Consider the following 23,286-nt stretch of genomic DNA (forward strand, 5'->3'; position numbering starts at 1 on the left):
TACTAATACCAATAAAATTTTATTTAGAAATTTTCCACTGAGTGGCTATATAAAGTAATACATAATAATGCTTCAAAGTTGTCCTAAAATGTACACCACATGCTATCCTTGGTAATAAGAGAGGAAAGTTACATGAATTCCAATATTCTTCATGTGTGTGCCCAACATTTCTCTTACTTTGCAGTTTTATATGTAAAAAGGCTTTTCTTTCACACTTCCTTCTCCAAACATAAGACAACATTATCAAGAGGCGAACAGCAATTGCTGTGTTTCAGCTCAGAAATGGTTGTGTTTCAGTGCTATGTAGGCAGTCCTGCAAAACTAAGATCTCTGGGAAGGAATCATGATATATAAATGAGGTTCTTACCTACATTGTACAGGAGGCAGTGATCAAGACCATACCCAAGAAAACGAAATGCAAAAAGGCAAAAATGGTTGTCTGAGGAGGACTTACAAATAGCTGTGAAAAGAGACGCGAAAGGAAAAAAAGAAAAGAAAGGTTATGCCCATTTGAATGGAGAATTCCAAAGAATAGCAAGGAGAGATAAGAAAGCCTTCCTCAGTGATCAATGCAAAGAAATAGAGGAAAACATTACAATGGGAAAGACTAGAGATCTCTTCAAGAAAATTAAGTGATACCAAGGGAACATTTCATGCAAAGATGGGAACAATAAAGGACAGAAATGGTATGGACTTGACAGAAGCAGAAGATATTAAGAAGAGGTGGCAAGAATACACAGAAGAACTATACAAAAAAGATCTTCATGACCCAGATAGTCACGATGGCATGATTATCACACCACCTAAGCCAGATCACCCACCTAGAGCCAGACATCCTGGGATGTGAAGTCAAGTGGGCCTTAGGAAGCATCACTACGAACAAAGCTAGTGGAGGTGATGGAATTCCAGTTGAGCTATTTCAAATCCTGAAGAATGATGCTGTGAAAGTGCTGCACTCAATATGCTAGCAAATTTGGAAAACTCAGCAGTGGCCACAGGACTGGAAAAGGTCAGTTTTCATTCCAATCCCAAAGAAAGGCAATGCCAAAGAATGTTCAAACTATCACACAACTGTACTTGTATCACGGTCGTATGCTCAAAATTCTCCAAGCCAGGCTTCAACAGTACATGAACCGTGAACTTCCAGATGTTCAAGGTGGATTTAGAAAGAGCAGAGGAACCAGAGATCAAATTGCCAATGTCCATTTGATCATAGAAAAAGCAAGAGAGTTCCAGAAAAACATCTACTTCTGCTGTATTGACTACACCTTTGACTGTGTCGATCACTACAGACTGTGGAAAATTCTTAAAGAGATGGGAATATCAGACCACCTGACCTGTCTCCTGAGAAATCTGTATGCAGGTCAGGAAGCAACAGTTAGAATGGGACATGGAACAACAGACTGGGTCTAAATCAGGGAAGGAGTACATCAGGCTGTATCTTGTCTCCCTGCTTATTTAACTTATGTGCAGAGTACATCATGAGAAACACTGGGCTGGAAGAGGCACAAGCTGGAATCAAGATTGCCAGGAGAAATACCAATAACCTCAGATATGCAGATAACACCATCCTTATGGCAGAAAGCGAAGAAGAATTAAAGAGTCTCTTGATGAAAGTGAAAGAGGAGACTGAAAAAGTTGGCTTAAAACTCAAAATTCAGAAAACTAAGATCATGGCATCTCGCCCCATCACTTCATGGCAAATAGATGGGGAAACATGAATAGAGTTTTATCTTTTTGGGCTCCCAAATCACTGCAGATGGTGATTGCAGCCATGAAATTAAAAGATGCTTGCTCTTTGGAAGGAAAGTTATGACCAACCTAGACAGCATATTAAAAAGCAGAGACGTTACTTTGCCAACAAAGGTCCATCTAGTCAAGACTATGGTTTTTCCAGTAGTCATGTATGGATGTGAGAGTTGGACTGTAAAGAAAGCTGAACTCCGAAGAATTGATGCTTTTGAACTGTGGTGTTGGAAAAGACTCTTCAGAGTCCCTTGGACTGCAAGGAGATCCAACCAGTCCATCCTAAAGGAGATCAGTCCTGGGTGTTCATTGGAAGGACTGATGTTGAAGCTGAAACTGCAATACTCTGGCCACCTGATGTGAAGACCTGACTCATTTGAAAAGACCGTGATGCTGGGAAAGACTGAAGGCAGGAGGAGAAGGGGACGACAGAGGATGAGATGGTTGGATGGCATCACTGACTTGATGGACATGAGTTTGAGTAAGTTCCGGGTGTTGGTGATGGACAGGGAAGCCTGGCGTGCTGCAGTCCATGGGGTCGCAAAGAGTCGGACACGACTGAGTGACTGAACTGAACTCAATTCATGTCACAACCATAACATCGATGATGCCTGCTTTAGGTCATTATTATCCTCTAACAGAGATACTTAAATAAACAAACCAAAACCCTCATGCCTAGATTTAAGATTTAGTGAGTGTCAGCCCATCCTTCTTTTTTTCTTCACCTTTTACATGCAGGAAGGATCATAGATTTGCTTATCTGAAGAAAACATAAAATGCATTTCAGAACAGGGTGACAATTAAGAAGGGCACTTGCTAAACAGTGTAAGAATTTCATAGTTAATCCCTTGTTGTTTCTGCTAATTAGCAATGACATGTGGATTGCTGAATCTCCCCAAGAGATTTCACTGCAAGATCAAAGAGAAAGTAGGGTAGGGTAGAAGTAGAAAGTTTCTACACAAAAATAAGTGTTTTGACAACATAAAAAGATCTGGTACTAAAATGGGTGGGAAAGAGGTATGAACAGTGCTACACCTGAGCTTGTGCATTGGTAAGACAGCCTGCTCTGTTTCTCTCAGTCTCCTATTAAATAATGTGGCCCAAATGTGATGTTAAGAAATTGTCTGGGGGAACAAACAGAAGCCAGAGTCAAAGCACAAAGAATATAGGAGTTAAAAGAGCCTGAACTAGAGCAACCCTGAGAAACAGATTCTTTGAAGTCTTCCTGCAAATTACTTAGCTTGCTGTTGAATTTGTGCTAGTGAACTGTTCGGAGGGTGCTGACAAGAGCTTCCTGCTCTCTCTCTGCTCGCTGCAAGCCAGGTAGGCATTTTCCCCCTTTTTATATTATGGTCATATTTAGGCTGCTGAGTATCCAAGCTTCATTACCCAAGGGCAGCTTTAGGCTCCTTCAGAGCCAGGCTAGTAACATGGATTGGGACCAACACAATGAGCCCAGAGGACTGCTAACTCTGGTGGCGCTTACCAGGGGCCGTCCTGTTTCCAATCAAGTCTATGTAAAAGCATGAAGAGTCTGGTCAGTGGGTTTTCCCCCATGTCTGTTTTACCTACATCCACTGGAACAATCGAAATTAAGAGGTTCACTGAGAATAAAGCACATGAATAACATAATTATATGAAAGGGGAAGCGGAAGTAAAGAACCAACCTAGGTAACTTTGGAAAACAATTTTGGCTGAATAAGGCTGAAAACAAAAATAGCTGTATAAGTATACATAGTAGCCAGTAAATTTGTTTCCACAGAAGTATAGGTTACCAATTCTAAAACTACTTTTATAGTATACTAGGACTAAAATAGTTTTAAATAATTTAAAATAAAATAATTAAAAAATAAAACCGTTTAAAATAATTGATGCTTTCGAACTATGGTGCTGGAGAAGACTCCTAAGAGTCCCTTGGATTGCACAGAGGTCAAACCAGTAAATCCTAAAGGAAATCAACCCTGAATATTCATTGGAAGGACTGCTGCTAAAGCTGAAGCTCCAGTACTTTGGCCATCTGACGTGAAGAGCCAACTCACTGGAAAAGACCCTGATGCTGAGAAAAACTGAGGGCAGGAGGAGAAGAGGGCAACAGATGATGAGATGGTTGGATGGCATCCCTGACTCAATGGACATGAGTTTGAATAAACTCCGAGAGATGGTGAAGGACAGGAAAACCTGGCATGCTATAGTCCATGGGTTTTAAAGAGTTGGACATGACTCAGTGACTGAACGACAACAAGGGCTAAATAAATATATTTTAGATGATAAGTTCCAGGTATAAACAAGCAAGGGGGAAGGCTACACTAAAACCTATGATGCTGGATTAGGGTTGAAGTTATTACAATTATTTTAATATACAGACAGACAGATACAGAAAAAGTTACAAATAAGAAAGGGAAGAAGAGCATGTCCTCTGTGTTGTTGTACCAGAACTGGATGTTTCAGTATGAACTAGTGGATTTTAATGTGCATACACACAGACACAGAAAAAAATATAATGTGTGTGTATGTGTAGGTTAGTATATGTACATTGATTTCCCAGATCTGTCTGCCAAGAGGGCCCAGAAAACATGATATCCCAGTAGCAGTGAGCACAGCTAGTAACCAGATCTTGGTTTCTAAATATTCTCCAACAATTGGAAGTAGGGTTCCAAGTAGAAGCGGTTGGTTCCAGAGTTATGGAAGGGAAAGTATTAACATGAGCTTGGAATATCCTATGGTACCAGAAAGAAAGGATTTTGAAAGGGCAAAGGAATCAACCAGAAAGAGTTCCCAATGGCCAAGATTACAACAATTTGAAAAACAAAGTAAACAATAATATTAGAATATAATCCAAAGGATCAAGTAAATATCCTCAAGTCCATACTAATATAAATAGGTAACTGAAAAATTGAGTAAATAAATAAATGGGGAAGAAGGGACAGTTCTTCCTTCTAGAAGAATCTAAATGAATAAATGGAGAAAAGATGAGGGAAATACAAAATCATCCTTAGACAACTACCACATAAATTATTGTTACAGGGAAGTTACAATGAATGCTAAAATCAGTAAGTGAGTTTAAGGATAAACAGAATACTTGCATAGTTTCACAATATTTCCTCTAAGATATGAATTACAAAGGAAAAAATGTGACTTTACAGTGGAGAAATCCAGCACACACAATCTTAAGTGACTGAGGTTAACATCAACAGAAATAAGACATATTAACACTATGTGGAGTTCCCTGGCAGTCCAAGAGTTAGGACTACATGCTCTCACTGCTGAGGGCCTGGGTTCAATCCCACATCGAAGAACTAAGATCCCACAAGCCTCATGGCATAACCAAAAACAAAAACAAAGATTATGTAACCCAAGAGAGTTCCAGAAAAACATCTATTTCTGCTTTATTGACTATGCCAAAGCCTTTGACTGTGTGGATCACAAGAAACTGTGGAAAATTCTGAAAGAGATGGGAATACCAGGCCACCTGACCTGTCTCTTGAGAAACCTGTATGCAGGTCAGGAAACAACAGTTAGAACTGGACATGGAAAACCAGATTGGTTCCAAATAGGAAAAATCGTACGTCAAGGCTGTATATTGTCACCCTGCTTATTTAACTTATATGCAGAGTACATCATGAGGAACGCTGGGCTGGAAGAGGCACAAGCTGAAATCAAGACTGCCAGGAGAAATACCAATAACCTCAGATATGCAGATGACACCACCCTTATGGCAGAAAGTGAAGAAGAACTAAAGAGCCTCTTGATGAAAGTGAAAGAGGAGACTGAAAAAGTTGGCTTAAACCTCAACATTCAGAAAACTAAGATCATGGCATCCAGTCCCATCACTTCATGGCAAATAGATAGGGAAACAGTGGAAACAGTGGCTGATTTTATTTTTCTGGGCTCCAAAATCACTGCAGATGGTGACTGCAGCCATGAAATTAAAAGACGCTTACTTCTTGGAAGAAAAGTTATGACCAACCTAGACAGCATATTCAAAAGCAGAGACATTACTTTGCCTACAAAGGTCCGTCTAGTCAAGGCTATGGTTTTTCCAGTGGTCATGTATGGATGTGAGAGTTGGACTATAAAGAAAGCTGAGCTCTGAAGAATGGATGCTTTTGAACTGTGGTGTTGGAGAAGACTCTTGAGAGTCCCTTGGACTGCAAGGAGATCCAGCCAGTCCATCCTAAAGGAGATCAGTCCTGGGTGTTCATAGGAAGGACTGATGCTGAAGCTGAAACTCCAATACTTTGGCCACCTGATGCGAAGACCTGACTCATTTGAAAAGACCCTGATGCTGGGAAAGATTGAGGGCAGGAGAAGAAGGGGATGATGGAGGATGAGATGGTTGGATGGCATCACCGACTCAATGGACCTAAGTTTGAGTGAACTCCAGGAGTTGGCGATGGACAGGGAGGCCTGGCGTGCTGCGGTTCATGGGGTTGCAAAGAGTCGGACACGACTGAGTGACTGAACTGAACTGATATTATACTGAGAGTGGACCAGCATCATTTCTTATTGTGTTATCACCAATAATGCATAATCTCAATCTAAGAAGAGCTTCGGAAAACCTCAAATTGAGAGGCATTCTACAAAATACCCGACCAGTACTCTTCAAAAATGTCAGTCATAAAAAAGAAGGGAAGTCTGGAGAATGACCACAAACAGGAGGAGACTAAGGAGATACAGCAAGCAACTTCAGCATGAAATTACAAATGAAGTCCTGAAGCGGAAAAAGGACACTGGTGGAAAAATAGGTGACATTTTAATAAGTCTTGCTAATTGTACTTAATGGCATTTTACCAATGTTAATTTCCTAGTTTTGAGAATTGTACTATGGTTACATAAGACGTTAACATTGAGGAAAGCTGGGTGAAGGGTATTCAGGAACTCCATGTACTATTTTTTTGCAATTTTTCTGCATGTCTAAAATTATTTCAAAATAAAGACTCAAAAATATATGTTCAAATCAAGCAGAGTCTGTGGCAAAGTATAGATCATTTATTGTCTCATTTTTAAATATACCATCTGACCCTTTTAAAGTTGAGTAATTTGTTTCAGTAGGCCACTAATTTTGTAAAACTCTTTATATGTACCTAGAATTCATACCTAGCACTTCTTTATGAAACATATACAGTCAGCCCTCTGTATCTCCAAGCAATACAGCTGTGGATTCAACCAACTGTGGATAGAAAATATTGGGGAAAAAAAAATTCCAGAAAGTTTCAAAAAGCAAAACTTGATTTGCCATGCTGGAAACTATTTGCATAGCAGTTACATTGTATTTAAAACTGTTTACATAGCATTTATGCTGTATTAGGTGTTGACGTGGAACAAACAGACTGCCAAGTATTATTCCAGCAAACTCTGGGTTTATTTGGAATCAGTAGAGAACTGTAAGTCGGGATCTGTACCCATGGTGAGCCATGTTCAAGTTCTTTCATAGCAAGGGGAGAACTCTTACAGAGGGGAAGATTATGTTGGGAGGGCTGTAGTAAGCAGTCAAGGTGAAAGTGTTAGTCGTTCAGCCGTGTCTGACTCCGTACGACCCCATGGACTCTAGCCCACCAGGCTCCTCTGTTCACGGGATTTCCCAAGCAAGAATACTGGAATGGGTAGCCATTCTCTTCTCCAGGGAATCTTTCTAACCCAGGGATCAAACCCCAATAGTAAGCAGAGTTCATGGCTTTTCATTGGCTCAGTTCTTGCCAGGAAATAGTTTATCTTCTTTGGGCTCTGCTATTGTCACAGGGCATGAAAGCTCCCCCTGCTGGCCTCCTGGACTCTACTTAATTCAGGTTTCTGTTTATTTTTTACATAGGTGCTCTAAGTAATCCAGAGATGATTTAAAGCACACAGAAGTATGTGAATAGGTTATATGCTAATACCACACTATTTTGTATAAGGGATTAGAGCATCTACAGATTTGGTAAATACTTGGGATCCTGGACCAATCCCCCTGTGAATACCAATGGATGACTGTATCACTTCTTGCATAGTTGGACTTGGATAAAATTAAAAAATAATGTTATGGGAAACACACATCTTATCCATCTCTCACTGGCTGGAGCAAAGCATGGCCCTTTGCCCTGATGCCCTCTTAAGAGAGCCCGCTCTACACTTAGTTCCTTTTCAATGTGCTTTCAGAAATCTGAACTGTTACTGCAGGAGGACACATTAACTCCATTTGTCTCATAGAGGACACAATATTGAACAGTCTTTGCCAATCTTTCCCAAAATGTTAATCCCAACTCTTAATATCTCCTCCTACTATGCTTTTCTCTGCCTATTCCTAAAGCCAAAATTCTGGCCAAACTCTTGTTGTTTCACGTTTGAATAGTTATGACTTCTTGCCTGACAGTCCAAAATGCTGCCATCAAACATGTCTAGCTCTTTTTTTTTTTTTAAAGAATTGCTTTGACTACTTTATTTTCCCCCTCATATCTTAGTTATCCATGTCATATCCAAATGCCTGCTATTGATTTCTGGGGCCTTTTTAGTCTATCCTAGGGGCAACCCACTCCAGTGTTCTTGCCTGGAGAATCCCAGGGACAGCAGAGCCTGGTGGGCTGCCGTCTATGGGGTCGCACAGAGTCAGACACGACTGAAGTAACTTAGCAGCAGCAGCAGGGCTTCCAGGTGGCTCAGGAGTAAAGAATCGGCCTGCTAAGCAGGAGATGCAGGTTCAGTCCCTAGATAGAGACTATCCCCTGGAGAAGGAAATGGCAACCCAATCCAGTATTCTTGCCTAGGCAATCCCATGGACAGAGGAGCCTGGAGGGCTACAGTCAACGAGGTCCCTGAGAGTCGGACATGACTTAGCGACTAAACAACAACATTTATCAAGCTCCTGCAATCTCTTCCTGACGTTCTTTTCACTTGTTAAATCCATTCATTTGTACATTCATTCCATTAACTTTCACTGAATTTCATCAATGCCCAAGGCCATGGGGTGGCTGTTGTTGGAGACATAAAACATGGGTATTTGTCTTTTCTCATCAGACCTCATTTAAAAATGTTCCAAGGAATTCTTTTTACCTGAAACATTGTAAGCCGCAAATTTATATTGCCTTTGATCCTACTTCACTGAAAAATATTTCTGTCTAAATAGCCTGGGGAGGATGCGCAGTAGTCAATAAAAAATTGGCCAGTTAATTTTACAAAAAGTGGAACTAAAGAAAGTAATAGAAGAGCAAAATAAAACGCATGCCATTAAAAGTAGAAGCACCGATATATTACTGTTTAGGATTTGAGCTACCAAAAGGCAAGTAACTTTCTGAATAATTCTTCTGAATAAAAGTTAAGACTATCCAAGTGGAAGCTATGCTTTCAAACTGCCAGAGATCTACATTAGTACTTACACACTACTCCAAAAAGGGTAATTTAGAATAGACATCCCAAATTCATATCCCAATTTCTCAGGATCACACAGAGTATGTAAGAATAGCCCCTGAATAAGAGATCGAAATGCTCCCTTATGTACTAAGTCAGTTGGGTAGCACAGAGCAAATGGTGTGGGCAGTTCTGGTATTTGTAACAAGACTCAGCTGGGCTCAGTGTTACACTGTCACATCTCTGATGGAGCCCTTTGTCATTTACGCTGCAGAATGCTGAATAAAGTGATGTTACAATTCCTACCTGGTGATTTTCCTTGAAAGTTTGAATTAATAACTCTTTCAGCTTCTTCTTTCTTTCTTTTGCCATTTTTTCTTCATCCAGAAGAATATGAACACTTTGAAATGTGCCTTTCTCTGGAATTTTTGGAGCATTTTCTTGCTTCTTCTTCTCTCTATTAATAACAATTAAAAACTACATGTATGAACAATAGACTTGATTAGAATCTATCACAGTGGAATGAACACTGAATTTTCCATCAGAAGGTAGAGAATTTTAGATCTGGGCCTAAAATTACAGAGTGAGTTTTCTGAGTTAGTTTATTCTTTTATAAAATACAGTTAAATGAAATAACATTGTTATAATGTATTCTGCAAAGTAGAAAACCTTATAGAAATTTTAGTAAAGTGTATTCATTGAGTTTAATGTTGAATAATACTGATCAAAATTTGAGAGATAACAACCATTAGATATCCTCTGATACAGACATGAGTTCTCTCTCTTCTCACAAGAGGAGATAAAACAGGACCCTCAGGTAAGAAAGGAGTGAGATTTTTATCATAAGGCTTTTACAAGATTTCTAGGAAGAAAAATAATAAAAGAATCAGGTGTTACTGAATAAGGAGAGAATGGAATTATATTAATTTAAAAATAATTGAAAAGAGAAAAAATAGAACATAATAACAAAGAGGAAAAGGACTTCAGGGAAGTTAACAAGAATCTCTTAGTAACTTTTTTGCTCAAATTTCTGGTTCTCTCTTGCTCACCCACCTATCTTTTCTTTCTCATTCAGGTCATCCCTTTACCCTCACCAATCCAAGCCAGCTCTTAACCATTGCCTTCTTATCGGAGTGTATTAAACTGTAGAGGTATGTGTACGTGTATAAGGTATACATTTTATCAGTGATGTAGTAGAGACAGCATCTGCCAGGAATCAGGATTCATGGGCTCTGCCACAACCAGCTGTGAAAACTCTGGAGAGTTGCCTAGTCTCTCTGAATTTCATTTTACAGTGGCGGAAACTCAAATTGAGAGAGGGATGCCAGAATAATCTAAAGATATTTATTCATTAATTATCATATATCCTATGGGAGCACACAAAGTTACATCTTATTACTGGGGATATGAACCATCACTTGGTTAAGGTAGCTTTTCCAGTGTAAAGTTGCTATTTTTCCCCTTGTAATTAATAAACTTCTTAGAGAAGACACTTTTGAAACTATTCAACGGAACAGATGTAGGCTACTTTACAAATAAATTAAAAAGCCCTACCAACAATAACATTTCACTGACTTTCCCAACTTACTAACGCCATAACAGTGTTATATTAGTTACAGGCAGATCACAGTGGGCATTAAAAGAAATATAGTTCTAATATTAATACCATGGATCTAATTTTTAAAAATAACATCAAAATATGTATCTGTTATGAAAGCAGTATCTGCTCGCTGTGAAAAACTGGAGAGGTATAAAGGACATCCATATTTCTACCCAGGCAACATTTCTAGAGTGTAGTGGTCAGCACGTTCGCCCTACATATTTCTACCCAGAAAAAAACACTGATAACACGTCAGTGCTGTTTCATTGTACAACTAGTATTTATTAATTTCTCCAATATTTATTACTATATATAATGTTATTTTCACTATCTTTGTGTATAAATATTTGGATTTCTGATTATTTATTTAGGGTAGTTTTCCTAGGACTGGAATTTCCAGGTCAAGTGATAATAACATTTTTCATGGCTCTTATAGTTTATCACCAAATTGCTTTCTGGAACATTTAAATCAGTTTGTTCACCTAGGAGGACTGCATGTTCCCTGTCTCACTGTATCCGTGGATAAGCTTTTAACTTTTAAGAGAAATGTCTGGTGAGTGAACGTCTGTGGAGTGCCCACTGTGAGCAGAGCTTCTGGCTACCATCAAATGTTGTTTTCACAATTTATTTTAGGTCAGCCCAGATTTGTCAGGGCTTGAGAGCAATCTGAAGAGCAAGGCTGACCTTAGCAAGAACTCACTAAAACACTGGTGATTGCTTTCTAAAAGGAAGGGCATCTGGAGGAGGCCTGAGCCTGGCACTTGAAAGAATGAAATGCACGTCCACTGCTGAGCTGATTTAAACTGGGTGGGATGAGAGCAATCAGGAACACAGGGGGAAAAGCTGCATAGGCGGATGGGGGTGGTAAGGATTATCTAATAGGTGTTCCTGGCTTTGAGTATTCAGGCACTTCGGGCACGTTGTCCTTAGGCTTCTGTAGTTTATGCATCAGTGCTGTTTCTCAGAATAAATACATTAGAAATTCCACTTATGAAGCTCATTCTCTGCCTGAAGACCCACAACAGAACTACATCCTGTGAGGACTATTTTGACTTCCCTCTTTTATCAGATATTTTTTTTCTTTATCAGTGGCAGTAAGGCCATGGTGACTCTCTGTATGATTATCTGAAGATGGGACACTGAGGCAATTCACAACAGAATGAGGCAAATTTAGAAAATGTGCATAAGGAAACATTTTCAACCTTAAAAACATTCAGGTACACAAACAGATGCAAACTAACCAACAAGATACCTATGAGAAGTGTAAAAATATTGAAAGTGATGACCTCCTCCAATGCTGAGTGCAGCCCACTGCCAGTAGTCATGTAAATAAGTACAACCCATTGGGAAATGAATTAGGCAATGTTTCAAGAGTCATAAAAGTCTACACATTTAACTCAGTAATTACACACCTAAGAACATAATTCAAAAGAATGAAAACACTCTATGCTTAAGGATGCTTCGTACTGGTGAAAAATCTGAAATTAGCTGAAATGCTTACCAGTATGAGGAGTGGAGGTCATTACATAAATTATGGTATAGGAACTCAATGGAGTAAAATACAGACCTTAGGACTCCAGGCAATGTGGTAATTACAACAAGCAGAAAGACAAATTAAATGTATTTTATGGTTGCAATTAAGTACCTAAAGGAACCAAGACCAGGAGGAAACATGGAAAAATGAAAATAGCTAACTTGTTAAGATGATGGAATAGTGGGCGATTTCTCTTTTGTGTCTTGTTATTGCATTGTTGGTACATTTTAAAAAACTTTAGAGTACTTCCAAAATGACTGCTTAAACAAAAAAACTTCACGCTGCTTATCACGGCTGGCTTACATTTTCCATGCTTCTTCCACTGTGCGTCGCCTCTCAATTATCTCCCTCCGCAGCTTTACCATCTCCCTTTGAATCTCCTCCTCCTCTTTCTTGGCCTCTAGAGCCTTCCTTTTCTTCTCTTCTCGCACCAGATACTGAGCCTCTAAGAACGCCGATTTTTTCAGGGTCTTTTCAATTCTCTGGCGCTCCAGTTCTTTCTCACGTCTTAAGCGATTTTCTTTTACCTTGAAAAGAATACATCGAGGTTGAGATGCAGCCTTTCAAGTAGAAAGGGATATGCAAAACCTAAGAACACATTTTGAAGTTCAGAATACAACTACATTGAAACATGCCGGCCCAGAACCCCACTGTTTATCAGAAAAAGAGGGGAAGTTCATTTGTTTACTGGGTAATGGCCAATACAAAGTTTTAAATGAAGTCAGGAAAGACAACCCCAGACAATTTGGGAATTATCTGCACCATGAAAAAGTTGAAATCGAATGGGTTGTATGCCAAGTTCTGGATTCTTGTTTAGTAATGATTTCCTATCCGTAAGATCTTCCAAGGTGTACATTACTGTTATTTATTTAGGTTTAGGCTCTGTCTGTACACTAATTATAATTTAAGAAAGGATAAGGGTATTTTTAATAGGTTATTTTGTAAAGGCTAGAACAGTCAGTATATTTACTGACTTCAGAAACATCACGACCTTTTATTCAATTCTACCTTTATTTAAATTTATCAGTGATTCTGGATCATATTTGGAAATAAAAATCATGAACCTCACAGACATTTCTGAATAAGCATAATCATTTTTATTTCAAATTCATTAATTCTTTAGAGGCTTAACTAGCTATGAATTAGAAAGTGGTCCTTTCCTTCCTGTTTCACTTAACTTTACCCTTATCTTATTCTCCAGCTGTGATAAGACTTCTAGCTAATGGCTCTTAATGAGCCATTTCCCCATCTTTCTTCATAAATCCCAACCAGGCTCATACTTCTACCCCAGTTTCTCTAACATCCTTAGTGCTGCTTCAGCATAACTTATGGTTTAAAGTAATCAGAAATTCAGTATTACAAAAAGACAGCACACACACATACAGACATTAATTCTAGTCTGGTCTTGGTTCTGGACATATGGGAAAGACTTGGTCATTCTGACTTTCTGAAGCTCCTCTACAAAGTGTTGAGATGAATCTTTTTCCTATAACCTACTATTCCCTTTGGAGAAAAGCAAGTTCCCATATGCCTTTCTAATTCAAAACAGATGAACTAGATTTAATTCAGCTCTGTCCTCCCTTTCAAATTATAATCACAAAATGAGTAAATTTTTCCACTGTCTAGGAAAGAATTATAACTACCAGAATATTCGTGATATTAATATCTTGACACTGCAATTCAAAAACCAAATTCAAGCAAAACCCAATCTACATATTTATAATAGGAAGTACCACATCCAAACTAATAAAGCTTAGCTCACCACTCTCTTGGTCAAAATCAATTATTCCTCTTTTTGGTTTTCTTAAATTGTTTCCTATCCTCAGTTTATGAGCATTATTTTTCTTCTGAAGTTCTTATATTTTATTTTTATTCTTTCTAACCAAACCACAGATGGCACCCTTTTTCACAATAAAGCCTAAGTCTTTATTTAAGCTTATTAAATGTGTTACACCAAGATTGCTTCCTGTTATCCATTTTAATTTTGCTTTTCCCTCCCACCTGCTTATGTCTCATCTCCATGGTAAGACGAGGATCCTTCTGCCACTTCTTGTCTTGGTTTTCATTCATTCCAAGATCTTCCAATATCCCAGAATCCACCACGTCTTTATGGAGCAGATGGTCTATGAATTTTTGAACAGTGGTACTTTCATCTTCTTCCTCCAAATAACCACATAAATCTGGGGGAAACAGAACAACAACAAAAAAGGGAAAATCAAAAGAATTGTTTTAAATTTAATTTTAGTATAATTTCCATATTTATATAAATAATCCTGATACAATAAAAATACAAAGCTGTGAGTTCAATAAATAGTAACTGATAATGCCAATTGGATGAGTACAACCCTCAGCAACTACCTTTAACTAAGAGGAAAAAACCTCCGCTCATGAGGAACTGCCTTCACCCAAGTCACTAACTTCCTCACTGCCAAATTTAAAAGATACTACTTTTACATTTGTATTACAAGGATTTAAACGTCCTTGACGACTCCAGTGCTCTTTGTGAAAAAGGCTTTACTGTGGTATAACTAACATACAATAAACTTATAAATATTTAAAGTCTACAGTAAGCTTTGACATATATAGATACCAGTAAACATCATTACAATCAAGATAATGCATTTGTCTGTCAGCTGCAAAAGGGTCCTCATGCTGGTCTGCAATCTCTTCCTCTAAGTTCTTCCCATGCTTTTTGCTGTATCCCAAAGATAATCCCAGCCCTGCTTTCTGCCAAAAGATTAGTTTATGTTATCCAGAATTTGGTATCACTTAAATTATATACTATGTATTCTTTTTGGCCATGCTTTTTTAAACTCATTATAATTATTCTGAGGTTCATTCATGTTGTTGTATCAATAGTGTATCCCTTTTTACTGCTGAGTAGTATTCCACTGTATGGACATACCACCATTAATTCATTTTTCTCATCTGGAATAGACATTTGGATTGTTTTCAGATTGGGCTATTACAAATAAAGTTGTTATTAACATTTGTGTACAAGTCTTTGTACGAATATATGGTTTCTTTTCTCTTGGGAAAATGCCTGGGAGTGGAATGGTTGGATCATATGATAAGTACATGCTTAACTTTTTAAGAAATTGTCAAACTGTTTGCCAAAGTGGTTATACAATTTCTCACTCTCACCAGCAGTGTAGGAGTGCTCCAGTTTCTCCACATCCCTACCAAGACTTGGTATGATCAGTTTTTTAATTAAGCCATTTTAATAGTTTCATAGTGGTTACTGATTGTAATTTTAATTTGCTTTTTCCTAATGCCTAGTGATACTGAATATTTTTCTTGCTGATGTTCTGTTTAATTCTATGCATTATCAAAAATGGGGTACTAGAGGGGGAGGAGCCAAGATGGCGGAGGAGTAGGACGGGGAGAACACTTTCTCCCCCACAAATTCATCAAAAGAGCACTTAAACGTCGAGTAAATTCCTCAAAACAACTTCTGAATGCCGGCAGAGGACATCAGGCACCCAGAAAAGCAACCCAACTCTTCGAAAGGAGAGAGAAGAAATACAGCTCCATCCACCAGAACATCGACACAAGCTTCCCTAACCAGGAAACCTTGACAAGCCACCTGTACAAACCCACACACAGCGAAGAAACGCCACAATAAAGAGAACTCCACAAACTGCCAGAATACAGAAAGGACACCCCAAACTCAGCAATTTAAACAAGATGAAGAGACAGAGGAATACCCAGCAGATAAAGGAACAGGATAAATGCCCACCAAACCAAACAAAAGAGGAAGAGATAGGGAATCTACCTGATAAAGAATTCCGAATAATGATAGTGAAATTGATCCAAAATCTTGAAATTAAAATGGAATCACAGATAAACAGCCTGGAGGCAAGGATTGAGAAGATGCAAGAAAGGTTTAACAAGGACTTAGAAGAAATAAAAAAGAGTCAATATATAATGAATAATGCAATAAGTGAAATTAAAAACACTCTGGAGGCAACAAATAGTAGAATAACAGAGGCAGAAGATAGGATTAGTGAATTAGAAGATAGAATGGTAGAAATAAATGAATCAGAGAGGATAAAAGAAAAACGAATTAGAAGAAATGAGGACAATCTCAGAGACCTCCAGGACAATATTAAACGCTACAACATTCGAATCATAGGGGTCCCAGAAGAAGAAGACAAAAAGAAAGACCATGAGAAAATACTTAAGGAGATAATAGTTGAAAACGTCCCTAAAATGGGGAAAGAAATAATCACCCAAGTCCAAGAAACCCAGAGAGTCCCAAACAGGATAAACCCAAGGCGAAACACCCCAAGACACATATTAATCAAATTAACAAAGATCAAACACAAAGAACAAATATTAAAAGCAGCAAGGGAAAAACAACAAATAACACACAAGGAAATACCCATAAGGATAACAGCTGATCTTTCAACAGAAACTCTTCAAGCCAGGAGGGAATGGCAAGACATACTTAAAATGATGAAAGAAAATAACCTACAGCCCAGATTATTGTACCCAGCAAGGATCTCATTCAAGTATGAAGGAGAAATCAAAAGCTTTTCAGACAAGCAAAAGCTGAGAGAATTCTGCACCACCAAACCAGCTCTCCAACAAATACTAAAGGATATTCTCTAGACAGGAAACACAAAAACAGTGTATAAATTCGAACCCCAAACAATAAAGTAAATGGCAACGGGATCATACTTATCAGTAATTACCTTAAACGTAAATGGGTTGAATGCCCCAACCAAAAGACAAAGACTGGCTGAATGGATACAAAAACAAGACCCCTACATATGTTGTCTACAAGAGACCCACCCCAAAACAGGGGACACATACAGACTGAAAGTGAAGGGCTGGAAAAAGATTTTCCATGCAAATAGGGACCAAAAGAAAGCAGGAGTAGCAATACTCATATCAGATAAAATAGACTTTAAAACAAAGGCTGTGAAAAGAGACAAAGATGGTCACTACATAATGATCAAAGGATCAATCCAAGAAGAAGATATAACAATTATAAATATACATGCACCCAACACGGGAGCACCTCAGTATGTAAGACAAATGCTAACAAGTATGAAAGGAGAAATTAACAATAACACAATAATAGTGGGAGACTTTAATACCCCACTCACACCTATGGATAGATCAACTAAACAGAAAATTAACAAGGAAACACAAACTTTAAATGATACAATAGACCAGTTAGACCTAATTGATATCTATAGGACATTTCATCCCAAAACAATGAATTTCACCTTTTTCTCAAGCACACATGGAACCTTCTCCAGGATAGATCACATCCTGGGCCATAAAGCTAGCCTTGGTAAATTCAAAAAAATAGAAATCATTCCAAGCATCTTTTCTGACCACAATGCAGTAAGATTAGATCTCAATTACAAGAGAAAAACTATTAAAAATTCCAACATATGGAGGCTGAACAACACGCTGCTGAATAACTAACACATCACAGAAGAAATCAAAAAAGAAATCAAAATTTGCATAGAAACGAATGAAAATGAAAACACAACAACCCAAAACCTGTGGGACATGGTAAAAGCAGTCCTAAGGGGAAAGTTCATAGCAATACAGGCACACCTCAAGAAACAAGAAAAAAGTCAAATAAATAACCTAACTCTACACCTAAAGCAACTAGAAAAGGAAGAAATGAAGAACCCCAGGGTTAGTAGAAGGAAAGAAATCTTAAAACTTAGAGCAGAAATAAATGCAAAAGAAACAAAAGATATCATAGCAAAAATCAACAAAACCAAAAGCTGGTTTTTTGAAAGGATAAATAAAATTGACAAACCACTAGCCAGACTCATCAAGAAACAAAGGGAGAAAAATCAAATCAATAAAATTAGAAATGAAAATGGAGAGATCACAACAGACAACACAGAAATACAAAGGATCATAAGAGACTACTATCAACAATTATATGCCAATAAAATGGACAATGTGGAAGAAATGGACAAATTCTTAGAAAAGTACAACTTTCCAAAACTCGATCAGGAAGAAATAGAAAATCTTAACAGACCCATCACAAGCACGGAAATTGAAACTGTAATAAAAAATCTTCCAGCAAACAAAAGCCCAGGTCCAGACGGCTTCACAGCTGAATTCTACCAAAAATTTAGAGAAGAGCTAACACCTATCCTGCTCAAACTCTTCCAGAAAATTGCAGAGGATGGTAAACTTCCAAACTCATTCTATGAGGCCACCATCACCCTAATATCAAAACCTGACAAAGATCCCACAAAAAAAGAAACTACAGGCCAATATCACTGATGAACATAGATGCAAAAATCCTTAACAAAATTCTAGCAATCAGAATCCAACAACACATTAAAAAGATCATACACCATGATCAAGTGGGCTTTATCCCAGGGATGCAAGGATTCTTCAATATCTGCAAATCAATCAATGTAATACACCACATTAACAAATTGAAAAATAAAAACCATATGATTATCTCAATAGATGCAGAGAAAGCCTTTGACAAAATTCAACATCCATTTATGATAAAAACTCTCCAGAAAGCAGGAATAGAAGGAACATACCTCAACATAATAAAAGCTATATATGACAAACCCACAGCAAACATCATCCTCAATGGTGAAAAATTGAAAGCATTTCCTCTAAAGTCAGGAAAAAGACAAGGGTGCCCACTTTCACCATTACTATTCAACATAGTTTTGGAAGTTTTGGCCACAGCAATCAGAGCAGAAAAAGAAATAAAAGGAATCCAATTTGGAAAAGAAGAAGTAAAACTCTCACTGTTTGCAGATGACATGATCCTCTACATAGAAAACCCTAAAGACTCCACCAGAAAATTACTAGAACTAATCAATGACTATAGTAAAGTTGCAGGATATAAAATCAACACCCAGAAATCCCTTGCATTCCTATACACTAATAATGAGAAAACAGAAAGAGAAATTAAGGAAACAATTCCATTCACCATTGCAACGGAAAGAATAAAATACTTAGGAATATATCTACCTAAAGAAACTAAAGACCTATATATAGAAAACTATAAAACACTGGTGAAAGAAATCAAAGAGGACACTAACAGATGGAGAAATATACCATGTTCATGGATGGGAAGAATCAATATAGTGAAAATGAGTATACTACCCAAAGCAATCTATAGATTCAATGCAATCCTTATCAAGCTACCAACAGCATTCTTCACAGAGCTAGAACAAATAATTTCACAATTTGTATGGAAATACAAAAAACCTCGAATAGCCAAAGCGATCTTGAGAAAGAAGAATGGAACTGGAGGAATCAACCTACCTGACTTCAGGCTCTACTACAAAGCCACAGTTATCAAGACAGTATGGTACTGGCACAAAGACAGAAATATAGATCAATGGAACAAAATAGAAAGCCCAGAGATAAATCCACGCACATATGGACACCTTATCTTTGACAAAGGAGGCAAGAATATACAATGGATTAAAGACAATCTCTTTAACAAGTGGTGCTGGGAAATCTGGTCAACCACTTGTAAAAGAATGAAACTAGAACACTTTCTAACACCATACACAAAAATAAACTCAAAATGGATTAAAGATCTAAATGTAAGACCAGAAACTATAAAACTCCTAGAGGAGAACATAGGCAAAACACTCTCTGACATACATCACAGCAGGATCCTCTATGACCCACCTCCCAGAATATTGGAAATAAAAGCAAAAATAAACAAATGGGACCTAATTAACCTTAAAAGCTTCTGCACATCAAAGGAAACTATTAGCAAGGTGAAAAGACAGCCTTCAGAATGGGAGAAGATAATAGCAAATGAAGCAACTGACAAACAACTAATCTCGAGAATATACAAGCAACTCCTACAGCTCAACTCCAGAAAAATAAATGACCCAATCAAAAAATGGGCCAAAGAACTAAATAGACATTTCTCCAAAGAAGACATACAGATGGCTAACAAACACATGAAAAGATGCTCAACATCACATCACTCAACATCACAGAGAAATGCAAATCAAAACCACTATGAGGTACCATTTCACACCAGTCAGAATGGCTGCGATCCAAAAGTCTACAAGCAATAAATGCTGGAGAGGGTGTGGAGAAAAGGGAACCCTCTTGCACTGTTGGTGGGAATGCAAACTAGTACAGCCACTATGGAGGACAGTGTGGAGATTCCTTAAAAAACTGGAAATAGAACTGCCTTATCATCCAGCAATCCCACTGCTGGGCATACACACTGAGGAAACCAGAAGGGAAAGAGACACGTGTACCCCAATGTTCATCGCAGCACTGTTTATAATAGCCAGGACGTGGAAGCAACCTAGATGTCCATCAGCAGATGAATGGATAAGAAAGCTGTGGTACATATACACAATGGAGTATTTACTCAGCCATTAAAAAGAATACATTTGAATCAGTTCTAATGAGGTGGATGAAACTGGAGCCTATTATACAGAGTGAAGTAAGCCAGAAACAGAAACACCAATACAGTATACTAATGCATATATATGGAATTTAGAAAGATGGTAACAATAACCCTGTGTACGAGACAGCAAAAGAGACACTGATGTATAGAACAGTCTTATGGACTCTGTGAGAGAGGGAGAGGGTGGGAAGATTTGGGAGAATGGCATTGAAACATGTAAAATATCATGTATGAAACGAGTTGCCAGTCCAGGTTCGATGCACGATACTGGATGCTTGGGGCTGGTGCACTGGGATGACCCAGAGGGATGGAATGGGGAGGGAGGAGGGTTCAGGATGGGGAACACATGTATACCTGTGGCAGATTCATTTTGATATTTGGAAAAACTAATACAATTATGTAAAGTTTAAAAAAAAAAAAATGGGGTACTAAAGTCGCCAAGTGTTATTTCTGAATGATCTATTTCTCCCTTTAATTTTGTCAGTTTGTGCTTCACTTACTTTGAGGCTCTTTTTTTAAGTATATATATGTTCATCCTTGTTATGTTTTCTTCATGGATTGACCCTTTTATTACCATAGAATGCCCTTCCTTGTCCTGAGTAACAATTTTTTATCTTGAGCTTATTTTTTCTGAGGTTAGTAAGCTGCTGTCACTCCTTTGTGGTTATTGTTTGCACAGTACATCTTTTTCCAGCCTTTTACTTTCAACCTGTTTGTGTCTTTGACCCTAGATTGTGTCTCTTGAAACAGCATATAGTAAGGTCATAATTATAAGTTCATTCTGTCAGTCTACATCTTTTGATTGGAATGTTTAATCCATTTATATATAATGCAATTTTTGATAAGGTAGGATTTATGTTCATCATTTTGGTATTTGTTTTCTGTATGTGTCATGTGTATAAATGCCTTTTGTCAGGTTGAAGAATTTACCTTTTATTACTAGATTGCTGAGTTTTAATCAGGAATTGATTTTGTCAAGTATTTTTTCTTTACCTATTGAGATAATCATATGTTAGTTAATAATTTTGATAAACATTCTTTTTTAATGGCTAGGTAATATTTTTGTTCAATGCTTTGATCCCCCAAAAAAGTAACACTACAAGCATAAAATGAGTGAGGCCTAGTACAATACTAGAAGGTAATAACAAATCTGAGTAGAGATATAATTAGATCTATTAGCACCATATGAAAGAAAGTAGCAGTTTCATTATGTTTCAGACACACTTTAGAATAAATACTAAGTACTGAAATGCTTCACTCTAATAACAACATCACTAAACTACAAAAGTATCTAAAGGTGGCAATCAGTATATCTGAAACAATGTGATATAAAGAACTTCTGAAAGTACTGGTGCTATTTAACCTAGGAACACTGACCTATATGGAGGTTCAGATATGATTACAACTCCCACAAAAAAAGAGAAGACTATTCTTGAGAGAGAGAGAAAATGATATCAATATTTTCTGTTGCACTAAAGGGTAAAAGATGAGGACAAGAAACTAATTTTTCCTAAAAAAGAAAGAATTTATGAAGATTAGAGCCTCAAAACAGCTGAATGGGCTCTTCCCAGAGTGCAGGCCCTCTATCCTGGAAGTGTTTAGGCAGAGATTATATTATCCCATATAAGGGACACTTCGGAAGAACCTCTGTCTGAGGGGGTGAAGAGAGTAAATCAGATTAGGTGATATTGAGGAGTCCCTTAACTTTAAGAGCTCATGCCTTTGTGACTGTAGAGTCCTAAACAAGGGAAATGCTGCAAGATGAGTTCACCAGGGGTGCCTGAGTCATGCAAGGGGAGCTGCCCCCACCATCACTATGCCTACCCTTATGCTTAGAGAAAAAATCTTAGACTCGGAGTACAACTGATGAATCCTCACAAGTTAGCTATGTACCTTGTCTGACACTGGCTCTGTATATAAGTAATAACCTCCCTTATAAAGATATTTGAAACATTTTATAAATACAAAATGGTATGTATGTCAGTGTTTAAATATGGTAAAACATTGAAACAGCCATCAGAGTAAACGGTCATCCAATGGAAAGAGGCTTCTTAATCAGCATTAATTGCTGTTATAATCACGGTGGTTTAGTCACTAAGTAGTGTCTGACTCTTGCAATGCCATGGGCTGTAGACGGCCAGGCTCCTCTGTCCATGAGATTCTCCAGGCAAGAATACTGGAGTGGGCTGCCATTTCCTTCTCCAGGGGATCTTCCCAACCCAGAAATTGAACCCAGGTCTCCTGCATTGCAGGCAGATTCTTTACCAACTGAGCTACAAGGGAAGCCCAAATCATAAGAAGAATTAGAAATAATATAATATCTTACTTTTTAAAAATCACAACGAATTTACTGACCTATAGATAAGTAATTTAAAGTGAATCAAGAAAACTTAAAGCCAATTACAAAACTAAGCAAAAGACAGAAAAGTCAAATAACATATTATTTATTATTCAGAACAATTAAAAAGATTTCTTGGAACCATCATTGATGTTAAAGCTTAGAACAATCAAGTAAGTTCTTACCATCAAACCTGTCATATTTCAAATGTCCACTGGCTTCTGGCACAGGAGGGATACTGGACACAGTGTCTTCAGCATCATTGTCCCCATCACTTGTTAGTTCTTGCTTAAGTTTGGTATCTAACCAGTCATTGACCAATTCCTGAGCTATCAATAAGACAAAGACAT

General features: G+C 37.8%; 1 protein-coding gene across 9 annotated transcripts in view; it reads right to left on the bottom strand.

The window, feature by feature from the left end:
- CCDC191 (coiled-coil domain containing 191) overlaps nucleotides 1-23,286 on the bottom strand; it is a 101,749-nt gene that overhangs the window by 66,076 nt on the left and 12,387 nt on the right. For 7 of the 9 annotated variants that reach the window (XM_044941999.2, XM_044942002.2, XM_044941998.2 and 4 more), the window contains 4 exons: nucleotides 23,122-23,265; nucleotides 14,202-14,380; nucleotides 12,504-12,727; nucleotides 9,373-9,523 (listed from right to left, as the gene is read on the bottom strand). In XM_044941999.2, coding sequence (XP_044797934.2) covers nucleotides 9,373-9,523; nucleotides 12,504-12,727; nucleotides 14,202-14,380; nucleotides 23,122-23,265 — 698 coding nt within the window. The remainder of the gene's footprint in view (nucleotides 1-9,372; nucleotides 9,524-12,503; nucleotides 12,728-14,201; nucleotides 14,381-23,121; nucleotides 23,266-23,286) is intronic. The other 2 variants (XM_044942015.2, XM_044942011.2) reach the window with 1 other exon arrangement.

The sequence above is a fragment of the Bubalus bubalis genome, chromosome 1 (assembly GCF_019923935.1).
Source record: "Bubalus bubalis isolate 160015118507 breed Murrah chromosome 1, NDDB_SH_1, whole genome shotgun sequence".
NCBI lineage: Eukaryota > Metazoa > Chordata > Mammalia > Artiodactyla > Bovidae > Bubalus > Bubalus bubalis.